This window comes from Streptopelia decaocto, assembly GCF_964273445.1.
Source record: "Streptopelia decaocto genome assembly, chromosome: 5".
In the NCBI taxonomy this organism is placed as follows: domain Eukaryota; kingdom Metazoa; phylum Chordata; class Aves; order Columbiformes; family Columbidae; genus Streptopelia; species Streptopelia decaocto.
This window is the reverse complement of record NC_138659.1, coordinates 68,957,980-68,974,497: the sequence shown is the minus strand read 5'-3', so window position 1 is coordinate 68,974,497 and position 16,518 is coordinate 68,957,980. Positions and strand designations below refer to the sequence as shown.

Sequence of the window (16,518 nt, the reverse complement as noted above, 5' to 3'; positions counted from 1 at the left end):
CATTATAGGATGTCTTACACTTACTAAACCCCCAGGATTCTTCTGTTCTCCTTTTGCGTCCCAAAGGAAAACCCCTTTCAGCTCTGATTGTGCAAACAGGGTCCCATTGGTGACACCCTGGGACAATCCCGGCTTCACAGTTGCCCGCTGGCTTCACGCAGGTATTTCCTCACACAGACCGCCCGGCAGCAGAGTGGTCTGTGTGAGTATTTTGAAATCAGTAATTTGAAAATAAATTATAGAACGGACATTGAGATACATATATATATATTGAGGGACTCGAACCTCCAGCCGAGCAGAGAGAAGAGTCCTCCATGCACCAGAGCGGCGGCCGCGGGCCCTGTCGCGGGTGCTCTCTATGGTACCGAGGTGCTTCCGGTTCCGCTTGGGCATGGCCGTGGCGGGGGAGCGGCTCGGCCGCCCCGCAGGGCCGGGCCCGGGGTGCGGGGACGAGCCGTTCGGCCCCTCGGTGCTGGGCACCAGAGAGCAGTGAGTGGCGGCGGGAAGCGGGGGGGGCGATGGGCCGCGGCGGAGCGGGGTTCCTGGCGGCAGCGGCCCGGGGAGCCGGAGGCCTGAGAGAGTCTGGTGTGGTGACCCACAGCCTCCCCTCGCTGGGCATCGCCGGCGCGGTGACTGACCGGCAGCGTGTTCCCGAGCGGTTTGTCAGGCTAGATGATGCTCGCTCTGGTGAGACCCCCTGCAGTTCTGGTTCAGCTCTGGGTCCTCAGCACAGGACAGACATGGACCTGCTGGAGAGGGGCAGAGGAGCCACGGAAATAAATGATCCGAGGCTGAAACAGCTCTGCTGGGAGGACAGGCTGAGAGAGCTGCGGTGTTCAGCTGGAGAAGAGAAGCTCCGGGCAGACCTAATTGCAGACTTTCCATAATTAAAAAGGGCCCATAAGAAGGACGGGGACAGACTTTTCAGCAGGGCCTGTTGTGATAGGACAAGGGGTGATGTTTTAAACTAAAAGAGGGGAGACTTGGGCTGGACGTAAGGAAGACATTTTTTACCCTGATGGTGGTGAGAGCCTGTCCCAGGTTGGCCAGAGAGGTGGTGGCTGAACCATCCCTGGAGACATCCCAGGCCAGGCTGGACGGGGCTCTGAGCAACCTGAGCTGGTGAAGATGTCCCTGCTCATGGCAGGGGGGGCACTGGGGGAGCTGGGAAGGTCCCTTCCAACCCAAACCATTCTGTGATTCTATGCAGAGGACAAAAAGTAGCACTGCTACATAAATACAGCTTCTCTCCCTCTCTTTCCCTCGCTCTTTAATCTAATTTTTTTCTGGTATTAATTGCAATATCTTGTCCTTTCTCCCTCCCCTGACTCTAGCTGGGATGCTGCATATGAAAGAGAACTGCAAACTTTTCAAGACATTGGAGATGTTGGGGAAATTTGGTAAATAAAATAACTCCACCTGAGTGTTTCTATTATTTCTTTATTAAAAAAAAAGACATTGGAAAAACACAGCTAGCAATGCAGTGGGTTACTGACTTATTCTCGATGTTGGCAAAATGATGGGAAATTTTAATCTTGAAGCCATCAGTTCCTGTTTTGCCCAATTTTGCAATGCAATTTGTTTTTTAGTTCCACTTGGACAGCTGTCATTATACAGAACATGAGCTGGTAGTTGTGTATGTTACTAACAAATGTGCTTTTTATCCTGAGTTCAGCTTCAGCTATATAAGTTGCAGGTGCTGCCGAGTTTTTTAATATGTGGAGGGCCTTACCTCCTTGAGTCGGTGTTTTGGTGAATTTTAAGGCCATGTGATTAATTTTAATTTAAACAAAGCAAGCGTGGAGTGTGAGCTATGGCATTTGCTATCCTGGTGCTTCAGTAAGAGGTGCTTTCCAGAAACTGTAGAGAGAGGGAGCAATGGAATAAATTTGCTGTACCTTTTGCACATTTTTACTATCTTAATTACAGGAGCCCTTATTTTTCATAGGTTTGGAGAGGAAAGCATGGTTCGCATAATCAGATGGCTGGAAAAACAAAAGGTCCCTCTTGACAGCTCCTTGCTTGACATTGGAACTGGAAATGGTGTTTTACTGGTTGAACTGGTTGGTATATTGCAAAGTTTGTGCTTTTGATGCAGGATCAGTGCTCCAAACAGAGTAGTTTATATACAGTTCTCACAAGTGACAATAGTAATGAGGGCAAGCTGTAACTTCTGTGAAAGACAAAAAGCAAGCGACCTAAATTAAAGTTATATTATGTTTTTTTCCCATCAACGGAATACTGGTTACTCCTGGAACCAGTGATGCTACTGGGGCTGCAGACCTCGGGACAGAACCTGTATCTTGTTCTGCCAAATGGAAATAGCTACTTTTTTTTTGCTAGACATGGTCAAACTTCTTATTTCTTGGTGCTGCCCAGAGTGTCAGTACTTCACATTTCAAAATTTACAGTATTTCTTTAAATCAATCAGCCTGAGTATCCCTTAATTTACCTTTTTGTTTTCCTGCATTTAGAAATGCATTTCTTCCCACTGTTGTGTAAAACAGCCCCCGATAAGGAAATGAGGTTGGCTAATACACAAAGTACTCTCATGTGCAAAACCAGACGCTTTCTCTGCATTGAGTTCTGATAATAACACTCATTATCGATATAATAAGTGTTTAAAACAAGGTTTTTATGTGAATGACTTTAAAAGTTTGTTAACACTTCAAGAAGTGTCTGTCTCTGTCAGGGTGGAAACCCCTCACCGGATAAGTTCTGAAGTGTTAGAATGTTGTTATTATGCAGTGATAGGAGATATCGAAGTCGGGTTTGTTAACAGGATGTTTTTTAACATGGACTTTGATTTTTAGAAGAGTTTAAATCCTTTACGGCAACCGGCTGCTACACTGCAGCAAAGGAGAAATGATATCAAAAGTAGAAAATGCTCATTTCTTTAAGAGGAAATTGGCCTAATAATAATGATTGTTAAATGCAATGCTAACTAGCTCTATCACTGTCGAAACATCCAACTGAAAAATTTTATAAGACTTCAGTTTTATAATTGTCCCACTTACAAATCTGAAATAGATTTTCATTCCGTAATGGGAAAATGGCAGCTGTTAGCTTTTAAAAACTATAAAACTGCCATAAGAACACCCTCCCCCCTTACATTAAGCATCTCAAAGTACTGTGGTTGCTTTAACAGAAAATTTTCAGTTCCCGTTTGAAAAGTAACTTCAAAAATTAAATTCTTTATTGTTGCTAAACAGTTCAGGTTGATGTAAAAGAAATTTTTGTGTGTTATCTGCTGGGCTTTGAAAATCAAGTTAGGATTCTTTAGGCAAGCGCATCAGCTGCCAGAGAATAGTCAGGCCACTGGAGTTGGACTTGATAACGTGACAGAAATGGCAACGCTGAACAAGTCAGACTTCGTTTAGGACATCAGTAGCACCTCTGTAAAATGTGGCTGCTGGGGGGACGTAACCGATCATCATTGGAACAGGAAGAGGTGCCAGAGGCTACAGTTTATTGGGGAATACTGGGCCCTGGTGTGCCAGTAGCAGCAAAGAATAGTAAATGGAAGTTTAGTAAGAAAATTACTCTGAAATGCAGCTAAGTGAGAGACTTTGTCGGTTCTAGTGGGAATATTGCACAAAGAGGAGGCAGAATAGCCATTGGAAAAACAGGTTAACAAATCAAGTGAAAACAAGACTGCTGTATCCTGTGTAAACTGGCCACACCAGGAGGCAGAACTTCCCGCACGCTGCTAAATGTCTTCTGCTCACACCCTGCGGGGATCGGCCCGTCTGTGAGCTCCAGGAGAAACACTGCTGGAGGTTTCCTCTCTTTCTGCTGCTTGGAGGAGCTCAGATGCACAAATGGGACCCCTTACTGGTTTTATCTGCACTAGAGCAGCGTCCTACCCCTGGTAACTTCAGGAATCTGGTAGGCTGCATTGATGACATAATTCCAAAAATTCCAGCTCTTCTAAGGAATTGTTGCTGCTCCATAGAGCTCTGACCATCTTTTTTTCTTTTTTTTTTTTTTTTTTCCCTAGCATTGTGGGAGCTACCAATATTGAAAAACCTCTCTGAAATAAGGAATACTCACCCGCCCAAGTGCTGGTGTCTACTGGCAGCACCGGAGGCCCAAATATGGGGCAGCACTGATAACATTGCACAATACCTTCTGCTATTTAATCCGCTTTTTCAAGAAGCAGCAGCAGAGTGCTTATAAATACCACCTTCAGGACAGGAGTCCAGTTGCAGGATGCAGCACGGTCACGTTTGCCACTTCAGTGAATGATCCTTTCTTGTCCTTACGTAGTCAGGCCCTACAGGTTTAGCAGCATCTAATGTTGTTTATCCTTTCAACTTTCTTTAGGAGTGAATGGGAACTCCCTGAAGTGACTCAAGCTCTTCCTTTCCAAACAGAGGAGCTGTTGTGGGAACTCCTCTTCCACCCCCAAGCCTTCAGCACAGGCATTTCAGGAAGCTTGGTTTGCTCTGGGGAGGAACGTGGGCAGAAGCCTGAGCAATACACTGTTCTTCATCAAATGCAAACAACACAGTCTTTGTGTTTAGCTGAAATTAGTCCTCAATTAAGAACAGCTGCCTCGCGCTGAGCTCACACGGGCTGAAAGGCTGCTGGAAGGGGGAAGGACCATTTAAAAAAACAATCTCCCAGCTTTTCTTGCTGTTGAGGTGTTGGCCTTTGGAACAAGTAGGTCTGCAACTGATTGCTTAATGCTCATTAAAGTCCACGTATTGTTCAAAAACCAAAACAAACCCAAGCGTCTTCCCTCTCTGCTCTTACTGCCTGCAGCTGCTCATAAGATCATAGCTCTTCCTCTTAGGTTTGGATTTAGCCACACGTGATACTCAAATCTGGTCACTTCAGCTTCTACCTCGCAGTGAAAACGTGTCACTGTCCCCTTCCCATGTGCCAACTCTGGCTGGTGGCGAGGTGCCCGCCTGCTTTGCAAAAGGGCTGCTGGGATCTGACTGCCTGAATCTGCTGAGCTGGGTTGGTGTTATCTGCTCTTTTATGTGGTGCATAACCTGCCTGAAAATTGCTGATACGAAGACCTCGTAGCATGCAAATAATTGCATTCAAACAGACATTAGCATGAACAATTAGAAACACATAAGGCTTTACAGTGGATTTCTGTACTAGTAAAATGTATTACTTATTTTTGCTTGTACACTTTGAGTTATAAACCAAATAATTGCTCAATCTCAAATGTTATGTAAGTGTCAGAGAGGTTTTCTTATTTTGGAGCATCTGGCATTGGCACATATTCTCATCACTCTAAATTCCTGGTTTCTAGGTTACTTTTGCTGCAGATAAGAGGGCCTGTTCCCCTCTGGGGTATTACTTTTCACAGTTCTGCTTAGTTTTCCACTTGTTGACATAAACCAGCTTTCAGTCAACGTTTTTTTTTTATGAGGTATTAGGCAGAATTGAGTTATTTCAGCTCATTCCCCCAGCTGTTTAGCTCTTGTAATGGTAACAGGAATAAAAATGAGTAAAAAGGTTGGGTTTTTTTCTGTCATAGATTAGATGGATTATAGATAAGGAATACACTTGTTGGATAAAAGAATTGCTAGCACTAATTAAGATTCTCTGCTTCGGCCTAGGCAAAGTCTGGCTACACAAATCTCACAGGGATTGATTACTCTCCTTCTGCAATAGAACTTTCAGAGAAAATAAGAGAGAAAGAAGGGATGTCTAACATTAAATTAAAGGTAAGTTTTGAGAGAAAGTTTACTGAGGAAGTAGAAGGAATTGAACCCAAGATTAAATGACCTAATTGATATTCAGATGTACTCAGTATAATAATGATGTCTTTTGACGTTCATTTGTGAGAGGCCTCCAACCAAATAAATCTGTATTTCCGAGATGATTTTTGGTCTTATTTTTTTCCTGTTTGTAACAGTCGTTAGGTCTAATGTGATTTCCCTGCTTCTAGCAGGCAGCAGAATGGCGGTTTGCCCTTTGGCGAGTCCTGCATTTCAGCTGCACCATTCAGAGTTTCCAATTTGAGGCAAGAGGATGAGATCCTTCAGTGGTCGAATCCCCATGAGCAGCTGGAGCAGGGAGTAGAACCAGATGACCCCCAGAGATCCAACCTCCGCCATTCTGTGATTCTCATTCTGAGCTCTCTCCCTGCGCTGCTGTTTTATCCTCCAGCTCTGTACCCATCTGATGTCTCTGTTCTTGGATGTCAGTTGTCACCTCTCTCTGGCAGGCACTGTCTGTTCTGTTGTATTTGTACAGTGCCCGGCACGCAGCACCTAGGAAACCAGGGATCAAAGTACAAATAATGATTTAAAGAATGGTCTGCAACTGTGTTCGTTTGAGCTTTAGATGCACAGGTATATACATGGGCTTTACAAAAAATAGATCTTCACATACTACGTAGAAAGAACGAAGCTGTCATGTCATTATAAGTGAAAAGCCTCTGAGTTGCCCTTCCCTAAGCACAACTATTGTCAAGTTTGAGGCTTTTTATTTTAAAGTATTCGTTTGCATTAAAGATTCGGGAGCTTCTGAGTAGCAGATTGTTTTCACAGTTGTAGACTTCTGGTTTAGGTAGAAGACTTCCTGGCTCCTTCAGCTGAGCTGTCAGGATTTGAGATTTGTATTGACAAGGGGACTTTTGATGCCATCAGCCTTAATCCTGATAACGTGGCGGGGAAGAGGAAGCAGTACGTGCGATCTCTCTGCAGCGTATTGAAACCAGGGGGCTTTTTCCTCATAACATCTTGCAACTGGACCAAGGAGGAGCTGTTGAACGAGTTTGGAGAACGTAAGCAGTTGAACAGAAGCATCTGCCAAATTATGGTTGTTTAAGGATGCGACAAATTAATTTTAATGTCTGTGTTAGCGTCTTGATTTTGTCAGATCAGGATTAGACAAGGTAAAGCGACTAGTAAATGCTTCAGTTTATCTTCGCTCCGTTTTCCCCAGGAATTACAGCTTTTCTGTGTTTGCCAGTGCCAACGTGCCAGGGGAGGACAGGTTTTGTTCTATCAGTACTTTGGAGGACAAGGATTTTAGTCTAATTACACTGGGAAAATGTATACCTGGGTGATAATTTTTCTCTTTTGGTCCTTTTTTCCCAGATCCAGTTCACCTATCTGATTGCTTTGAAATCAGGGTGACTCTGTTACCCATATTTAGGGGGAACTGGCCAATCTGTGACCATGACTTTTTATGTCACCTCCTCAGGGACCTTTCTGGTCCACCCAAAAGAGTGTTTTTTACATGCAGGTTGGGTTCTGAATCTCATGCCTGAGGCTTGAAACTCAGTGTGGATCTAGAACAACCGTCCCTTCTGGGGAGCTAAAGTTACTGGCAAGTTATCATCTTTTCTGCCTTTAATTTGTGTGAGTCAGCCAGCTAAGATTTTTATTATCCATGGGAGGGTTTCAGCTGTATAAAGCAGCGCTGCAGTGTAACAATAAAGTCCTATAAACTTACAGAGTAACTGACTTGCAATTTTTCCAGCCAAATAGAGAATGGTTTGCAATGGGCTATCCAAGAGGAGAATAAAATTACTTCCTTCTAATAAAAGCATTTTAATTTCTGTCTGGCAGGGTTTGAAATTCTGGAGGAGCTGCCAACACCCAAGTTTTGCTTTGGAGGAAGAATTGGAAACAGTGTAACAGCATTGGTTTTCCAAAGGAAAAAAGTGAGGCCATCCATCTTGGACAAATTAGATTAGTTGAGAAAAGTCTGAACTTTAAACCTGACAGAAAACCTCAGACACGTGTGTAAATAAATGCTCTTTGAGTACACAGTCAAATACTTTGTATGGAACTCGAAGGGACTATAAAACATTGCCCTAGAAACATTTCAGCTTTGCATAGCGTGCCTGTAAATTTTGTCCTTGCTACAACCTCACTTGTTCTAGGGAAGCTGCGAGTTTCTAAGTGAGAAAGAAATAAGGCATTCTGAATATGAAACTAATATAGCTGAATGATGGAATGTAAAGATTTAATTTCTGAATTGGTGATCTGTGACTGATAGAGGTAAAGCTTTTCTACAAAGCAAAAATCTCATTTCTCTGTTGTGTGGTATAATAAGGAACAAGCTTTTGCAGTGTGAATCCTGCATCTTTTATATTTTCCTAGGTACATGAATGTAACTGTTAAGGAGGGAAACGAATACAAAAGCTGTAGCATTGCAAAAAGAGGACCAGTTTGTGCTTGAAATTCAGATTTTCAGAGGTTCTCAGACTCAGAGTTCTGTCTCCACTGAAATAGCTCAACTCTTTTCCCACAGAGGGAACGTTTTTAAAAATCTCACTTGCCTGAATGTGCTTTGTCAGTTATTTTCACTGATCTCATAAATACATAAAGATGTGATGTTACAGTCTCACTAGCATGTGACATATGCCTCCTTCATTATTAATTTGCTATATAGTAATGTCTTAAGAGCCAACAATGACTGTGTGTTTTCCAGTGAATTTCTCAGGACAGATTTTAGCTGCATAAATCCAAAAGAATTCAAAGCATAACTATTCATTCCTTATTCCTTTTAATTTTTTCTTTTTTTTTTAAACTTCTGTGTACGATCCTTTTGCTTAATTTCTTTGCCTTCATTTCTTCTGTTATTGTGTATTTTCAGAATACTACTGTTGCTTGAAGGGTAGGGAAATGAAGTCTCTGTATGCCTTGACAAACACATTGGCAGGTGACAATAAACTTGTTCTTTCATACATTGAGGAGGCCCTATTAGGCAATCAGGTTTTGTTTCACAGGTAAGGTCATGTTTGCTTATTAGAGAATTCCTTCTAGTTTCCTGGCTTCTTCTTGTTCCCAGGGTTCAGGAGATTATTAAGGGTTGAGAAATACTTCTGGTCCTTTCCCAGGATAGGAAATAAGACGTTATTTGCACAGTGGCGAGTCCTCCCTCTGTGATCCATCTGGTGATGTCTTCAAGGTAGGAATCCTAAATTCTTCCCTTTTTTGGGGGGGATGTACTGGTTCTATTGGCAGAATGGTCTTTCAGAGTGGTAAGAAAGTTTAGTTCCAGTGAACAGCTCTTTGCTATTAGGTCAGGCTTGGGTTCCTAACTCAAGTGTCAAGACCACGGTCTTGTTATCATTTGGGTAACTTAGTACAATTGGCTTCCAGCAGCGAAATGTGAGTGGTAATTCAGACAGGATGTTTTTTTGATGGAGTAGTACAAAGAATTCAAAGCACACCACTGATAACAACCTCAATAAAAAGACTACGACATTTTTGTAGGAAATTTGGCATCAGGTGGAGTTAATACAAGCAAATTTTAATTGGCAAGTATGCTGGCAGGATGTGTTTAGGGCATCTGTTTTATTCCCATCTGTAATTTTTGCTAATGAAGGCATGATATGTATTTAATCATGGAATGAAAATAAATTTATGGCTGTCATGGATTTTCTTTTAATCAATTAGGAGGAATTTAACTATTGACACTCCTTGTAAGGTTCAGGGCAAATATTGTTTCCTCCTCTTTGTATGATTGATTATTATTATTTTGTTTGCTAGGCAATATGTTTTTATCAGTTGTAAAGCTAAAAATAAGCTTCCTGAAATGATTACAGATAAATTTCAGCATCAGAAATCGTGTAAGTGTATCATGCAATTGTATGATCAACCACTTTCAATTAATGTTTTTAGCAAGGCATTTTGAAGCAATGATAGTAATTCACTATTTTTTATATATATATGGTATTTTATTATATTAAAACCTGGTATTTTTTAAATAATGAAGTCCAGGTAACAGCTCTGAGACCAACTTAAGCGACAGCTCTTTACTGATGAGTAGGATTTGGAAATGACAGTGTCAAAGAAGGTCCTTGATTTGGGCAGTTCACCTTGCTAGTGGTTCTTCCTGCAGCTGTGATCTCTAAATGTTGATGCTTTTCAGTGGAAAACCTCTTAAAAAGTAAGAGGCAGAGGAATAAGCAGTGAGTTGGGAGGAGTGAGTCTTGGCTTGTGTTTTGGGGAGTGCTTCATGGAGGCTGGTACCATCATCTCTACACAATGGTTATCTCCTGGTTTCAGCTGCAACAGGAGAATAAAACCAGCCTTCGAAATACGTTCCACTCCTATTTTGCTATCCAAAGACTCTGTATGGGATTTCACTGTCAAATGTGAGGTTTGTGGGTAGTAAAACTAACATCTTCCATGGATCTCAACAGCAGTTGAGCCCACAGACTTTTCCCGCGGTGCCGCATTCAGGCTGGATGACGCTGCAGAGCCGGCGTTACCTTTCTGGATCTGGGTGTAGTTTTGCATAAGACGTAGGCAGAACAGAAAGGGTTTCTGTTCCCGTGTTGATCCACAACAAGCCAAGGGATGAAATTCTCTCGGTGCCAGTGAGCTTTGCACCTGGTGTTGTGAGCCCGATGCCAAAGTCCAGGAGATGCCTGGAGAGGGAAGGGAGGTGTTAGCCAGTGTGCTCCCGAGCCTGGAAATGCTGTCTCTCCCTTTGTCCCGAAGCAATTCAACCTCAAGATCGGATGCAAGCGAGATCTCATATTCTCAGTCAGGTGTTTTCAGTGGTAGTCTGTGCAACTCCAGTGATATTACACATGAACTGCTTGCAACTGGTAAAGATGGACGATGGCTTTTAGCACATCAACCCTAAAAAGCAGCATCTCCACCAACGTTTGTGTTTGATGCAGCTCAGACATCCCATACCCGACTCCTGGTACCTGCTATTGCCAAGCAAACTGCATTTAGGCATTCTCTTTTTTGAGGTACTTACTGGGAGAGGCCATTGTATTTGTTGTGGGGCTTCTGCCACTGAACAAGCTTGCAGCATTTTACCCTGGGTTTTTATGGGGTGTATCGGGGGCGTGAACTGTCAGGCTGAAATATCTGAAAGAGGAGACCAAGTGGAATTAATGAAATCAGTATTGATTTCAGATGTCAGATCTAGGGGAGTTTCTACACATGGGTCTCTGCCAGAGTGGAGGGTAAATGGGTTCTCAAGACAAAAAGCCTTTGCTCTTTCAGCATCACAGTGCTTTCTTGATGTAAATACTTCTATCATCATGTTTATATAAATTAAAAAGTGAGAAATACCAGACACGAAAATCATGAGACAACTGAATGAACACAGAAAATTCAGAGGGAAGGATAATATTCCCTTACTACTTGACTTTCCTTTTGGTGACCAACTTGTTATTTGCAAGAAAGTATGTTCATTGAACAGTCCTTAAGGAGCAGGAATAGCCAACTGCAGGCTGTTTTTTTAAATGCTAAGTTTTTTGGAAGGCTTAGAAAATATGGACTTAATATTCTGTTCTTGAACTTTGGTATAAGTTTGTGGCCTAAAATGAAGAAATTCTGGGAGCTACAATTTTTTTTTAAGAGCTGTTGGGTTACCTCAGAAACACTAACAGAATTATGGCAGCTGCTCTGCCAGACAGGGCCAGCAATGATGAAACATATAATTACAGGCTTTCTGTCCCATCAGGAGGATATTTCTTCAAATCGTTATCGAGAGCATCAGGTTGAAATAACTGTTTGCATTATGGGCTCACCCTCTCAATTTCAAAACCAATGTTGCAGCACTATTTCTGAACCCAGGAATGGCAATAGCTGCCTTATTGTAGCAGAGGATTTGGGGTATTTTATACCTATAGTAAAAGGAGACTCAGCTATTCTACTTCTTATTTTTTCAAAATATTTTTTAAAAGGAGCTTTCAGCTGTTTGGGTTTTTAATCCTGCTGTTGCTCTCTATGGGACAGCTGCTTGTACCCGAGTTAAGAAGCGCATGTCCCACCACACTGGTCTCAGGACAGCAAATAAGGAACCCAAGAAACAGTGCTGTGAGCAGACTGCCCCACGCATTCGGCACAATAATACGGTGTTTCAAAGCCCAGCCAGAGGATACTGGTGTGGAAGCTGTGCCTGTGGGACCGGATTTGCTGTACAGAACCTGCGCACTCTCATCTGCGCTGACATCTTCACAGGGTTTGCATTATCCTCGTAAAAGACCCTTGTCGGAGGGAGCATGTCCATGGCTAGAAGTGGAGATGTTCTCTCATATAATTCCCATCCAAATTGTTTCAGTTCAGCACAGGTTTCTGGTGCAGGCCGTGATGTTTGTAGGGCCAAAGGGCTGAGGGCCTGAATGGGCAAATGAACCGAAGCCAGTCACTTAAAACAACTGGGCTTTGTGTCCAGGTGTGCAAGGTGAAGCCACGTGTGCATGCCACATAGATACCCGTGAAGGGCCAAAGATGGGCTGACACTGATCTTGGAAGCTTCTTTGGAGTGACTTTTATATAAGGATGAATTCTTGACTAGCTTCTCCGGTACATTAGGCACAGCACGCTTTTCTTCATTGCTGATGCTGGCTCCCATGTATTTCCATGTTCCAGGAATGCACTGGCAGCACTGTAGCCTTTGTAAGGAAAATCTGTGTATGTCTACTCTGCTATGTCCATTCTACTGTGTTCCAGAGCGCCTGGTAAAAGACTGCCAAAAAATATGCTATTTCATACCAGACCAAATCTTTAATACAGCAAAATTTGCAGCGTTTTGGCACTCAGATTGCTTTCCTGATCTTGGCATGCTGAAAGGTAAAGAACACGACTCGCAACAACACTAACTGCTTTATTTTATAGGCCCTCTAAGCATTTTAACATATCGTCTCCTGTAAAATATGTGGAGAGCAAATATAGAAAATAAACGGGCCAGGACTTTGCATCGCCTTTGCGTTCCTAATCCTCGCTGCTTTTTCTGGGGTGGGAGTGGACATTACCTGCCCCTTGGCCGAAGGGGTGGTGGGGACACCTCTATCTTGGCTGGAAGCACCTTGAGTGCAACTTAACCCTTGTGAGTAGCAGCTAAATTGAAGAACAATTAACACCCAGGGCTTTAGGTGAAAGGGGATGAGGTGCTATAGCCTCAAGACAAAGGAGGAAAAGGAACCCTGGTGTGTTTTATTTGACACAAATAAGGGAAAAGCCAACCCGTGGCTTAATTTCCATTTGTTAGGTAAGAGTATAGCTTGAAATGAACGTGTTTTTAGGTTACTGGAAATTAAACTGAGTGCTGTCAGGCAAACAAATGATGTAGCCGCAAGGTAACATATAAATTCTGGATAATCACAAGTGCATATGCCTGTGCTGGAGAGACAGAACTAATAAACACCACTGAAATGAACCTCCGCACAATCACTCCAGCGGCCAAGTATTCATGGACAGTGTCACATGTCAAGCAGAGATGGGAAGAATGTGCATTATATCGAGTAATTTGAAACGTCGATAGGGTCGCGAACTGAAACCTCTCATTAGCAGCAGGGATGCGCACGCGTGGTGCGATAAACCTGCACCCGGCCTGAAACACTGACCAAAAAAAGGCAGGCTGAAGGTTTGCCAGTTCGATTTTCTGTGAAGCTTCCCCTAAAACACGAGTTGGTGTTTTGAGCAGAAGGATCTATGCTCTTTCATGCCAATTTGCAGTCGTGATTAGCCTCGCTGACTGCTGCCCTACCCCAGGGCACCCGCACTGCGTTTCTGCTTGTCCAACGTGCTGCTTTTGGGCACGTCCACGGTCGCCTTGGGTTTTATGAATGACAGACAAACTCTTGGCTTATTTTAAGCCGATTCAGACGCCAACATGGCTGACAAAGTGATTAGCGCATTCAAGCGAGAGGAAGGCTCACATATGTATTTCATGGTCTATTTATTTTATCCGTCGACTGTTTCCATCGCACCCAGACTGGGGCTCGGCAGCCGTGCGCTCTCCCAAGGTGGGGAGGGAGGCAGCAGCAAATAACCTGTGAAATAAAAGGAGGATTTTTAAGTTTGGTGCAAACCCCATTGTATGCCAAATGTAGTAAATACTACGCTCCTCGTTACAACCCTGTCTGCACAGCGATGCTTCACTTGTTGAGAGTATCAGGTCTCCTTAATTCAGATACTCCTTGACCTAGAACACACTGCTCGTATTACAGAGATGTGCTTGTTCCCTGGCTATGAAATATTGGTTAAAATTCTGCTGGCTGTTATTTAGATTCTGTGAATTTCAGGATTCCCCCTGAAACTGGAGTGTGGCTTCTGAAACCGGTCTCCACTTTGTGCCGTCAGAGACCTTCAGCAGAGCCAAGATGTCCCTGCGAGTACGTGGTACCCAGCGCAACTGGGACATCAGCCCGCGACTGGGACATTCCGCCTCTGTGCCTGTCCCTGGCTCAGTCCCTTACCTGGTGAGAGAAGCAGAAGGACAAAACCACAAATAACTGGGATTGTTCAGGTGCTCAGAACAGCGCAGAGTTGTAGGTCATCGCAAAAAGGACGCTTCTGAAATTATTAGCAACCGCGGTGCGTATGACTTGAGTAACAACAAACTGGAGCAGATAGCGAAGCGTTAGGCTGCACAGAATGCAACCAAATCCTGTGCACTGGAAGGGAAGGAAATAGTGTCTATCCCCAGTGCTTAGCACTGTAACATCTAAACGTTTTAATGACTTGGACCCCAGTATAATTTAAGAAGGTTCACGGGGATCGTTAGCTTTTTTCCACTTTCTGTCTCCATAAGGAAGGCTCCTTGTCAGTGGGGAGCAAAGGTGCTGACATCCGAGACAAAAACACAAATCAGCGCAGAATTTAACTGAATGAGTTTTCTGTCCACAATGACTCAAGCACAGCTCTTCAAAGCTTTATAGCGATTTCCGTCTTTTTCCCTTCTGACAAAGGTTTTTTACGCTGTCACCAGCGCAGGGACGTCTGGCCAGCCTTTACATTTAAACGTTGCTGAAAATACTATCTGTGCAAAACAGGTTTATGCTTTGGCGAGAGGCTTCCACACATGCTGGTAACGCACCACAGCCAACTCATCTGTTGGAAAGCACAGGATGAGAGGTAAAAACCGCTGGGTTTGGACCGAGCTGCAGAAGCAGACAGAAAGCAACCTTCATGTGGTTCTTGGAGCCCAAGCCTGCACTGCATGAGGCTGCCACGGGAGCAGAATCAATCTCGCTACAGCCTTTCCCACTGAAATATTCAGCTGGGAAACCATAAGAAAACCTTTTCGAACTCGATTCCCAAAGTTCTGGAAAAGGATTTTGCAAGTGTTTTATTGCTATCCGTGATTTGTGATAAGAAAAGCAAACACTGAGTGGGATGGAAGCTTGATGCAAAAGCCCCTTCCCATCACCAAGTCCCCTTTCCTGCTTGTATCCTCCTCATAGTGGTCGCTCCTGCCTGATTTTATACACACTGAGTATGAAGCCACTTTTGTGGAGATCAGCCATCACTCCACTGGCAGCAGCTGCTCCCTTGTTAAATTTTCTCCTGCTGCTTCTGCTTACTTACATCCTTTCCCCTTTATTACATGAGATACTGATTGTCTTCCTCAACATTTATCTGGTGTCTCGGGCTGTGCAGAGGGGCAGGACATCTGAAGCGCTGCCAGGTCACACAGCTAAAGCCTCCCGTGCCTGTGAAGGCACACATGCCCTTTTCTCCCACTCGCCATCCCCAGCAGCATACGTGCATGAAATTTAGCCCCAGATTCATTCCTGATGACATTGGCGTTGCCTGCTTACATAATGTCAAGATTAATGTTTAGGCTCTATTTTGCACGGAGTTCTAAATCTTCCTTTTAGCTGTCACAGTTTCCTCGTTCGCTAATTACGCTGGCTCGCAGAAGAAGCCTACGTGCTGCGCGCAGTTCAGCTGGGAGGGATGGAAAATGTTATTGTTGGAGCCGATTGCTTCTAAAGGCCACTTCCCAAGTGAAGCCAAGCAGATGTGCCTTTGAATAGTGCAGAGGACCCAAGGCCGCATCCAGCCGGGCAGTATTTTGCTGAGCTTGTGTTCTGCCAAATGCCTCGTCCCAAAAGAAATCACAGAATGGTTTGGGTTGGAAGGGACCTTTAAAGATCATCTAGTCCAACCCCTGCCATGAGCAGGGACATCTTCACCAGCTCAGGTTGCTCAGAGCCCCGTCCAGCCTGGCCTGGGATGTCTCCAGGGATGGTTCAGCCACCACCTCTCTGGCCAACCTGGGACAGGCTCTCACCACCCTAAATACTGGAAAAATGGAGGAAAATTAAACAGTGGGATTTTTTTCCCGAATCCCACCTGCGTGCATCGTGGTTTGTATCTGTGATGAACTAAAACTTCAGGGCTACTTCTTATCCGGGGGAGGCTCCCAGAGCTGCGCAGGGCTCCCCGGCTCGGGCCGGCCGAGCCACCAGGAGTCACCCTCGGCCACCGAACGGGCCGCGGGACCCACGCGTGGCCGCTCCGCTCCAGGCCGGGCTGCGCGGCCGCTCCGCGGGCGCTCCCGCAGAGCGGTGCCGGTCACCGAGCCCGGGCTCCCCATCATCCAACACCTCGCCTTATTTTTAATTTAATTCCACCCCCCAGTTCTTTCTGGGCGATGTTTAACCCCCTCAGGGCGCCGCCTCCCCCCGCCTTACCTCGCACCGACACCTCCAGTGCGCGGGTCCCCCCACCGCCGCCTCCCGCCCCGGGGCGGAGGCTCCGCCGCGCTCCGCAGGTGCGGGCCGGGCCCTGGCTCCGCCGGCCCCGCTCAGGAAGTGACAAGCGCATTTCCTCC

At 44.6% G+C, this 16,518-nt stretch overlaps 1 protein-coding gene and 1 long non-coding RNA gene across 6 annotated transcripts; one reads left to right on the top strand and one right to left on the bottom strand.

Moving 5' to 3' along the window:
- Nucleotides 1-357: 357 nt before the first annotated feature.
- Nucleotides 358-9,364, top strand: EEF1AKMT2 (EEF1A lysine methyltransferase 2). Of its 2 annotated transcripts, XR_014184204.1 has the most exons (7): nt 358-489; nt 1,335-1,400; nt 1,949-2,063; nt 5,583-5,690; nt 6,538-6,754; nt 7,219-7,302; nt 7,545-7,684. XR_014184204.1 is itself a non-coding variant. In XM_082054133.1 (6 exons), the coding sequence occupies exons 1-6, from the start codon at nt 359-361 to the stop codon at nt 7,670-7,672; spliced, it is 765 nt and encodes a 254-aa protein (XP_081910259.1). In that variant the 5' UTR covers nt 358; the 3' UTR covers nt 7,673-9,364. The 2 variants fall into 2 exon arrangements, 1 of the variants encoding a protein (XP_081910259.1); XM_082054133.1 differs by lacking the exon at nt 7,219-7,302 and having other exon boundaries at nt 7,545-9,364.
- LOC309440450 lies at nt 5,698-16,490 on the bottom strand. Of its 4 annotated transcripts, none has more exons than XR_014184205.1 (4): nt 16,379-16,490; nt 14,156-15,986; nt 10,202-13,729; nt 5,698-6,239 (listed from the first exon to the last, which is right to left on the bottom strand). It is a non-coding gene; the product is annotated as an uncharacterized lncRNA (long non-coding RNA). The 4 variants fall into 4 exon arrangements; XR_014184207.1 differs by lacking the exon at nt 5,698-6,239 and having other exon boundaries at nt 9,512-10,360; nt 10,702-13,729; XR_014184208.1 differs by lacking the exon at nt 5,698-6,239 and having other exon boundaries at nt 9,512-10,814; nt 13,616-13,729.
- Between the last annotated feature and the right edge of the window lie 28 nt (nt 16,491-16,518).

Bases quoted from the DNA above. Each gene is read 5' to 3' on its own strand.
- EEF1AKMT2 (XM_082054133.1), top strand. From the start codon at position 359: ATGGTACCGAGGTGCTTCCGGTTCCGCTTGGGCATGGCCGTGGCGGGG. The intron at 490-1,334 runs GTGAGTGGCGGC...CCCTGACTCTAG, and splicing joins GTGCTGGGCACCAGAGAGCA to CTGGGATGCTGCATATGAAA. The intron at 6,755-7,544 runs GTAAGCAGTTGA...TCTGTCTGGCAG, and splicing joins GTTGAACGAGTTTGGAGAAC to GGTTTGAAATTCTGGAGGAG.